General features: G+C 43.1%; 1 protein-coding gene across 1 annotated transcript; it reads left to right on the top strand.

Annotated features, from left to right (window-relative positions):
* Positions 1-3,441: 3,441 nt before the first annotated feature.
* Positions 3,442-7,951, top strand: LOC122341077 (transmembrane protein 100). The gene has a single exon (XM_043234413.1). It carries the CDS (start codon positions 3,804-3,806, stop codon positions 4,191-4,193), a length of 390 nt encoding a protein of 129 aa, XP_043090348.1. The 5' UTR covers positions 3,442-3,803; the 3' UTR covers positions 4,194-7,951.
* Positions 7,952-10,000: the final 2,049 nt, after the last annotated feature.

The raw sequence follows: 10,000 nt of genomic DNA, 5'->3' as shown, positions 1-10,000 counted from the left end.
TTTTTTTTTTTTTTTTTTTTGATGCACGCACTTTAAAACATCCATGACCTTAAAAAAAAATCAGGGATTCATTTCTCTCTATATATTTTTTTTACTTTAATATTTAATTGGACACATCCATATACAATAAGACACATCTACCAAGAAGAGCAAGAATTGAGAGAAACAGACGATAAAGGCAGTTTTATTTTTTTATATATTTGCGCAATCAAAATAATAGTGCTTCATTATTTCATTGACAAAAGCTCAGACATTCATTATGGCATCTTTTGTGTTCCACGGGGAAAAGAAAGTCATACAGATATGAAATGTCATAATGGTGAGCCACTGATGATTTTTCTTTCCTATTTAACAGAATGAATGCACTCTGTGCGGAATATGATTTGCAGCATATGAGCCAAGAAGTATTACAAATGCATGACTTTGCGCTCTTGAACTCGCGTTGCAGAGTGAAGGGCTTGTCAGCTCTTGACTTTTAAGCATTTCCGCGCATCACATTTGCTTTTTCAACAGCTTTAAAAGGGCTGAAACCGTGTCAATAAAACATTTTCTGCTCCCTCAGTCACACTGGTCTTCATTCGGGAGCCCCGGGGGTCTTCCTCGGCATACAATGCTTTGAGAAAGGAAGGAATAATAACGAAGAGAACAGAATAAATAGCGTTGTCGAAAAAAAGAACAGGTTGCGCGTGAGTTGTTGGGGATCATTGAAACGAATTCCCAGGTTTGCAGACTTTTCCTTGTAAATCCTGTAACCTCAGGCTTCCCAGGAATAACACTGGACCCTTCCTGGGAAAAAAAAACAACACTGATGTTCAGGAAAAGGAACAGTGAAGTCACATATTAATCCTTAAATTGTCCTGTCGTCCAATGAAGACAAATCTTCAAATCTGGCAGACGTTCAAAGGGATTTTGTGCTATTTATGTGTGGATCTTGTGGACTTCTTGAGAAAAATCTGTTGATTTATGAAAAAAAAATGTTATTTTGTGAAAATTAGCAGTACCTATGCTCAATGATGCTGTATAAAAGTTTTACATAACTTGAGCAGTAAACTAAATTGCAAATTTGTTGTAGTTTTGTGTATTTATTGCAAATCAATAATCAAATTGATATGCGCATTTTATGCTCCAGTTTCTATTAGCTACTAAAAATGCTGTCGGAGGAATGTTTTATGTCATTTTCAATTTGCAGCAATAATTTGGTGGAAAAAAGCAGCAAATGCACTTACGATGGGAGCTAGCAAGCAACTCAATGGGAGGTGAAGCTTTATTTTATTGAACTGGTATTAATAACTTGCAATATGAGTTTCTTAATTAAACTGGAAAGTGAAAATGAGGTGGAGGAACTGCACAAGAAGCCTCCAAATAGAGTCGCAGACTGAGCTGCGACGTTAAAGAGAGTAAGTGGGTTTCCCGTTCATTTAAACAATTTAGTGAGCCGTATGTGGCACGATTAAAGTTATGCGTTCAGCAGATGATTTCGTCTTATGACATAAACCGACTGCACCAGCAGTGTAGTGACTTGACGGCATTAGTGGCTGCAGTCCTTCAGTGGTCACACTTTCTAGCTGCTTGTCTCACTCGATCGCCGCCCCCTCTCTTTATTATCCATCTTTCCCACCCAGTCTCTCTCTTTCTCTCCTACGTCTTGATTTCTCCCTACAGTATGTCCGCGCTGGCGTGGGGCTACATCAGCCAGCGTTGAGTCACCAGACATCAGTTAACCCTATGTTTACGCTCCTCAGTTGGTTTGTCCAGTGAGATAAACCTAGCAGGGATCGCTTATTATCAATGTCAGAGTCGTATTAGACTCTCTACGGAGGACAGGCTTGGGTTCATCGCTTATTCCGTGAACTCGTTTTGAGTGTATTTGACGAAGGTTTTCACAAACCTTTTCAGGCTTCGTTGTCTTTGATTGATGGCGTGAGCAGAATGGATGGGGTTTTCTACAGCAGACGACATCGGCAATGTCTGACTAACAAAGACATAGCGATCAATGATCGATCCTTTAAGCCTTATTTAATCGATAAAGTGAGAGACAGTGCAGTAGTACGACTGGATGAAGATATGATGCACAGCGTAACTAATATAAACAACGCATGCGGGTGCTACTGCTCATTCACGTCAGCGTTGTGCGTTCTGAATTCGAAATAAATTTGATCTCAGGGTAGGAAACAGGATGCAGAACTCCAATTCAAGTTTGAACTTAAGGAAGCAGATTGAACAATAGATGAAAAAGAAAATAAATTGAAACTTTATTTTAACTAGATGGATGGATGGACACTGCAGCAGATAGATAGATAGATAGAATGGTTTTATTTTAAATTTCGTAATCTCCAAGTGTGTTGTATTTAATTTACTTAAAATTCCAACTCATGAGCGGAAAGGGAGCCAGTTTCGGGAATTCGGTTGAGTTTGGAATTTTGCGCAGCCTTAGTTCTTGTCCAAACCCTTGACTAGTTTTTGGGGTTTTTTTGAACACCGTCCTCTTCGGTTTGAGTTACAGGAACACTAACCAGGCACAGTGAGATGAAGCCAATCCATGCATTTCCATGTTAATCCGAGTTTCTTTCCAAATCAGAAAATTTCCGGTTTCCTGGTTTTGATTTCTGCGGAGTCATGCAGGGTTTGCGCCCGCACTGAATTCTAATTAAGTGCATTTCGACTGGCTGATTTTATCACGTTGTGCTTAATTTTTTACTCTTAGTGTGGACGGATGCATTAGTTCCCCTTGAAAGCCTTCGGTTAGGACATGGTATTAGGTCCATTTACAATGCAAATTGATTTTTTAAACCAATTCAGAATTACCCGAGGAGGAGAGTGTGACGTGCGCGGTTCACCCTTCCTTGTCACCACCTATTGAAATAATCACGAATCTTCACAGCTCCTTGTTTATCAATACCGCCTCACTGTAAATGGAGAAATGATTTCACGTGACAGTCAAGACCGGGTGATAAATTACATCAGCATTGCCGTGAGCGCGTAGGATCTCTCTTTCTCTCTCTCTCTCTCTCTTGCATGCTCGTTCTCCTTCAAATTGATTTTTCCTCCAGTGCACACTCCGTGACAGGGAAAGGACTCGATAGGATTAAAAATGGACATCCGCTCAGAGCCCGCTTATCAAGCGTTTGGCAGTGTTTTGCGTTAGCGCGGCGTGGGAGGCCAAAAGTGCGTGGGTGTGAAGCAGGCACATGCGCGAGCGGAGTCTCGGGATGCATCAGTTATCTGCCGGCATGCGTTTTGCCATGCTGCCGGGGTTGAATGAATAAACGCTGCACCGCATGCTCCTGAGGCCGCTTTACTGGATAAAACAATCTTGCGATCTCCTTATTTAATGAGCACTGAAATAGTCCCGTTCCCATCTCGGCATTCCCTCTATAGGATGCGTGCACTCAGTCTCTTACAAGCAGGAGGACGGGGGTGGATTTTAGTGAACGGTGCTTGAATGGTTAACTCCACCCCTCCTCCCCCACCTCCTTCCTGTTTGCGCTCCGCTGCCCAGTCTCATACTATGGCATTTTACGTCAGAGTGCAGCTGGAGCCAATCGGGAGCTCTGGGCCGCCCCCTCTGCAGCTCGACTCCACCCCTCCTTCTGGCCACATATATAGCAGCGCTCATTCTGTTGGCTCGAGTGTTCAACGTGCTGCTGTGGGCTCGAGAGACAGAGAGCCGTGGCACTGACAAAATCCACCGACATCGAGAGTGGATCTCCACGTTTCCTTGCCTAAATTGCCTTTCTTCCCAGAGCGTCTCGCTCATAACCCAGCGCATCTTTATTGTTTTGTTCCCAGCATCCGGTCGCAAGATGGGATGCACCACAGGGCACTTCACTTGCCAACCGCAGACGACGGCGGCGGCCCCGAACCCCGAAGGCCAGCAGCAAGAAGGAGCACCCAAAGTCCCAGAGGTGCTGTCGTCCCTAGAGAGGCTCTCGCAAGCCACCGGAGGGATGGAGAAGTCTTGGTACCGCTGCATCTTTCCGTTCGGGATCATCTCGCTGGTGATCGGAGTGGCTGGAACCGGGGTGACGTACACGTACAACGATCTCCCGCAAACTAAGGTGGTTTCCGTGATCCTGTTGATTGCGGGGCTGGTCCTGGTAGTGATGGCGACCGCTTGCTGGACGGTCCATAAGAAGAAGCGCAGGAAAAAGAAGGAAGGGGGTTCCTTCAGCTCAGAACAGTGTCCCTTGTGAGAGAGCCCCCCCCCCAAAACAAAACAAGATCTCTGTCCACTCAGGTATCCGTGAGGGACAAGTCGCAAAGTCGCCGAATCCCGTGGAAAGTACGGCGCAAGGCTGGCATGAGGGTTCAACCAGAGTCACGCATGCAGTTTACCGTCGCTCAGCAGGTGTCTGGTATCAAAACAAGCCTGGAGAGGGACACACACTCACACACACACACACAGGACACTTAACACTAGCCTGCGAGCCTCTCGCGGAGCCTCTGCTGTCGTCAACGCCGCTGTCAGTCTCCTGCATTCCTGTGACGCCGAAGAAGTGGGCCAGTGGCGGCAACCGGACACCGCGACGAAAGAGGAGTTCACCTCCGTCACCGTCGCACGTCATTCGCCCATCCAGTGACACCGTAGCAATGCGCGAGCTTTTTTACGGAGTGGAACCTGAACCAGCGTCTGCTAGCTAGAACCGGCAGCTGCGGATCAGGATAGGAAGAAAGCACGGACTGGCGAGGTCGAGAATGTGTCCGTCCGCGCGTGTGTGTGTGTGTGCGTAATGTGTGCGCTGGATGGACTAGAGAGAGACAAGACACCTGCTCGGCCTCTTTCGCTGTCAGCCCTCCGTCAATCGTAGCCACTAATGATTTAGGACAGGGGTGCAGCGCCTGATTTGAAGGACGGAAAGATCCGAGCTTGATTTATTGGGAGTTTTACACAGTGTACAGTGTGTTGCAAGAGAGCTTTGCATTGGATTGTGTGCGCGTGCGACTGTATGTGAGTCTGTCTGGCAAATCCAAGACTCTTCAAGGACCTCATATAGACGGTATTCGGGAAAACGACAACAGAGGAGTTTTAAAACAGACACGGTGCAGAGAAAGGCAAGCAAGCCGAAGGTCCTTTTGTTCTGAGACAGCCAGAAAAGAAAACTCATTTCCTGTCTGACAGATGAGCAGGATTACTAGGGGAGGAAAAAAAAGATGCCACAAGGGTACACTAGAAGTCAAAAGTGTCAGTGGAGTTTTGTTCTTGTTTCAGTGCCTTGAGCAAGCAATAGGACTTAGCATGGTACCGTAGCTATGTTTTACCCCTCCGTCTCTCTTTTCCTCTCCCAGTGCCAGCTTTAAAACTCAAACTCAGCTATTTTAGCACGGCCTTCTCGCCCCCAAAAACAACACGCATGAATACGTCGTCGCTTTGACCTGGTCAGAGCCCACAAAGGCTGGAGCTTACATCCGTTTTCACAATGGGAACACTGCTTATTTACACTGCCTTGATCTGGGAAGCATTTGGCACGTTTTGTTATGGATACAGTGGGTGGGTAGCAGATAATGAATTAAAGGGACAGGTCAGCTAAAAATGAAACTTCTGTCATCCCTGTGTCGTTTTAAGTCTGTGCAGCTGACCTTCTTTTAAAGGAGGACAAAACGATGTATTGTGAAACTCGGTGGGGTCCAAAAAAGCTCTTTTGATGTTCTGCACATTAACAGAACAGAAAAAAAAAACGTACCTTCTTTTATGTTCCCTAGTAGAAAGGAAGTCGTACCAATTTGAGGGCGAGGAAATGACAGAATTTTCCTTTTTGGGAAAGTTTAGCCTTCAGATGTCTCGTAAATCCTGTTAACACTCTGTGTGAAGACTAAAATTCGGAGACGGGCAAAAATCCATACCAATTCAGAGGTTAATGCCCTTTTCCTTTCGCTAAAAGCTTATCGATCGAGATGTTTTCCGCGATGTTGAGGAGTGTATGTGAGAATCCTTGTGCATAAGAGAAAGAAAAGAAACAGGATTAACAACCTTGAGTACTTGAAAAAGGCTGTTTTTGAAGCGTTTAGCTCTTAGCAGATGTGCTAAGCACGCCTTACCCAACTTGTCTGAGCCCCGAGGGAGATTTTATTGCTCTTTCATTGCTCAGATTTCATCTTCACTTATGTCTCGGATGCTTTACCTAAAATTACTTCCAACAAACAAAAATGCAGGCAACTAGCGTTTAGAGCTCTAAAAGCAAATCCGGATATCTGAAGTAATTTGCCCTCGCGAGATAACATCTGTGTTCTTTTTGCGATCCCCGACTTCTGGTTGCACGTTTTGAGAAAACGCTGGTGAAATTACCGTCCATCTCTTAATCTCATTGGAGAAACGTTTTAAGATATCGACGAGATCTCAGTTGTGCTTAAATAGACGCAAGTTGAAGATTATGGCTTTTGTGACTACAAGCGTGTTTCTGGAGCGAACGCGGGCGCATGGCATGCACATCCAGGTGGAACTGATTTCTAACAGTGATGTCTGAACACACGTCTATGGATAAACACAGTGCCTTTTTGTCGACTGATGTACGTGCTGTAAAGCTGCCTGTGCCTCCTTAGCATTTTTCATTGCTTCACGCCAGAATGGGGTTTCTGTCCCTTTACAGAAACAGATAGCCCGCCTTGTTTTTTCCGCGGCGTGCTACGAGAAGTAACGAAGGGAGGGCGTCCAGAGTTTCAGACTGCATTTTAAACACCGTTCACAGTGCTCTTAACGAACAACGCGGACTAGAATCAGGGATGAGGCTGATATTCGAGCGGGAAAAGGGACCAGATGAGTTCAGTCGGGATATCAGTGACCGACCCTAATAGAGCGTCTGATCGTATCACGGAAAGCCAGTAATCCAAGATAGCTGTTTACACGAGCAAATCAAGATCAGACGCTCAGATCTGAGTCATCAGGAAAACATGGTGCTGCTCCCCCCTCGAAATCAACGTTTTTGCCTTTATTTTTGCAGGGAAAATCCCTAATCGTCCTTAAAAGTAACACTGTGCGAGATTTAAAGGCGTCTTAAATAGGTTTATCCTATATTTATCTCGTTTTGAGCATAAATATATAAAAAGATATATGCTTTATATAGTCCTTAGCCAGCATTTAAAGTGGGCCAAAGTCGTCCTACAACCAAAACCACACTCGTTCTTGTCGTTATTGATGACTTTAATATAATAAACCTCAATATGACTATAATGATGACTTTTTTTGATCCGCTTCCAAAATGTTGACTACTGTATATGCATATATTATACATATAATAAGGACATCTGTAAATCTCCCAGCTTCTAAATGACCGAAAGTAAAGGATTTTTAGATAACACGGTCAAGAACAAATAGACGCAAACACGTGGCGTTTCTTTATTATTTCGTAACCCAGTTTTTCCCCAGATTGCTCCCATGCATATCTGGAAGCAGTTGTTCGCGTGATTTCCTCCAGATTTCAGATTCTCTCCAGCCCTTTTTCTTCCTTTCTTTACGAGAGCTGGAAGGAGGGAGGTTTATAGAGGGTGAAGGCATTTGCAGAGTTGTGCAATTTCATTGAAAAATACGTGAGAGGAACGTGACGGGCCGAGCGGTCGCAGACGCACCGGACTCGTTAGATGCGCGCCCGGCTTCGTTCATCGCCTCGTAGTCTTCTGCTGTACATAAATCCACATCCGAACCCCTCGACGCACCCAACTGTTTTCGCTCTTGTTTAATGTCGAAGGCGTTACGACCGAGCGAGTCGTGAATGATTCGCCGGTTGTTTTCGTGTCGCGGAACGAGAAAGAGTAAATCTACCTCTCTAGTTCTGAGAGCGTGTTTTTTTTTTCCGCCGTCCTTACATTCTCCAGAATGCTTTTTCTCTTTAACGAATGCCAAAATCTGTATTCCGTGTCAAACTGTGTGATGTAAATAGTAGCTATTTATATTTTTACATTTATATTCATATTAAAAAAAATGCTTTTGAAAAGTTGTATTAAAGAACTGTTAACGTGACATGGTTCATCGTTGCGTCTTTTTGCTTTGTGGTAAGTAGCTGACTTGCCGTAACCACGTTTCTGAGTAGCGTGAAAGTTTTCAAAACTAGCAAGAGTTGGAAGTCTGAATCTTTTAAGCGGTTCGCTTCCAGTGATGTTCATTGATCTCAGTTTTACGGTATCAGTTTTGTTTAGTGGGAACTGATCAGTTGAGGGTAAACGTATTACAAAAAATGAGCTTTACGCTAAAGTGTACATTATTTGGTATCAGGTGTAGATATAATCGATTAAATTCGAGTTTATAGCTTTTTCACGATCACAAATCGTTGCAAAGCATTACAGCATTTACAGAAAACGTCAAATTTTGCATATATTCAGTAGTAGGTTATTAGACGTTGAAGACTATTAACTGCAATGAATATATATGTCGCGATTAAACACCGTGTTTAAGCAGAATTTGGTAGTTGTGTTTTTCCGGGGCTGCCGTCATCTCAATATATAACATTCGAAATCTAAAAATACTTAGCGGCAGCCATTGACTTCCATGGTGTGGGGAAAAATATTAGGCAAAGTCAATGGCTACCGTCAAACGCTGATTACCAGAATTCTTTCAAATACCTAATACCAATGGAAGAATTCAATTTTCGTATTGATTTGCGAACCCCCCCGGGGGTGATTAAATGATGGCCTTTTTTGAAAAAGGGACATTTTTTTTTATAAAGTTCTCAAAATGTTAGCACAATAAATAACACTCTGCGACGTTAAGGGTCAGTACAAAGCGGTCTGGTGTTTTAATAATGTTTTCAAAGCGTTTTCGGAACGTTCCAGTGTGTTTTTAGTTTCTGCTTGTTTCGGAACGTTCGCAGAGCGTTCAAAAGTAACGTTCCCGTGACGTTACTATCATATCCCACAGAATTCTAAAACGGAACGTTCCCTTAACATTTGTATAACTGCAAAAGAAACGTTTTGGAGCGTTCAGACAACTTAATAGGTATGTTAGCCGAACATTGCTCTAAATATTGTTAACTGGGTATGGCAAGGGAGTAAAGTGAGGCAATAGTTTAAAAAGAGCAAATATGTTCTGAGAAATACAGAAGCAACGTGTCTTTTTGTTCATATCGGGGGGGTTTATGTGGAAAACCGTCGAAGCTTCGCCCTCAAGCTTTTGATTCTCACAGCTCTTGAAGGAACTCCTTCCTCTGCGGGCAGATCTATAAATATCTTCAGAGAAAGAGAGAGAGAAAGTGAGTGAGTCACAGGGCTTTTCTCTTTAAAGGCCGACTTTCTCGGTGTGTGTTCATGAGCGTAAAAATCGTAATTAACTTCGAGCTCCGAACGTTGTTTTGTTCGGCTGGTGGTGTTCGAGGAAACAGTGCTTTTCACAGACTTGAATTCCTGGAGCTGACACGCGGATGAAGACGTTTTATCAACCTAGTTAAGCAGCTGTCTAACGCTAATCGATGGCCAATAATTCCCGGCTTTCTGCAGGCATCTCGGACGAGACGTGTTAAACCTGAGAGAAGCGATTTGGACGTCACAGCCGCGGCCAGCGGAAAAACAATCTCAATCTGTAAATCCAAAAGCACGTACTGATTAATCCCTCCGGTCAGATGATGCACTTCAGGGAGAGACGGACACCATCAGTACACCTTACTGACCTAAAAACACTCTCTCGTTTGAGATGGGTTTGTGGTCACGTGTTTATAAAATGTTTTATTTAATGCTCTAATAAGTAAAATCAGTTTTTATGATGGAACGAAGTGTTAATGAAAATAAAATGAGTGTTAATAATATTAATAAAATGAGTAGAAATATATATATATATTATATTAAAATATATTATACTATATATATATATATATATATATATATATATATATATATATATATATATATATGTGTGTATATATATATATATATATTTTAAGATAACTCTCTTTCATAATATATTTTGAAATGCCGTTTATTTCTGTGATGCAAAGCTGAATTTCAGCATCAGCGACCTTCTCCCAGACCCTCTAATACTACTCTAACAGGCCTGTGCTCATTTTATTTTACTTTTTACTGG

Source organism: Puntigrus tetrazona, chromosome 3 (genome assembly GCF_018831695.1).
Source record: "Puntigrus tetrazona isolate hp1 chromosome 3, ASM1883169v1, whole genome shotgun sequence".
Classification (NCBI taxonomy): domain Eukaryota; kingdom Metazoa; phylum Chordata; class Actinopteri; order Cypriniformes; family Cyprinidae; genus Puntigrus; species Puntigrus tetrazona.
The sequence above is the reverse complement of the archived record's forward strand: the minus strand, read 5'-3'. Positions and strand labels throughout refer to the sequence as shown.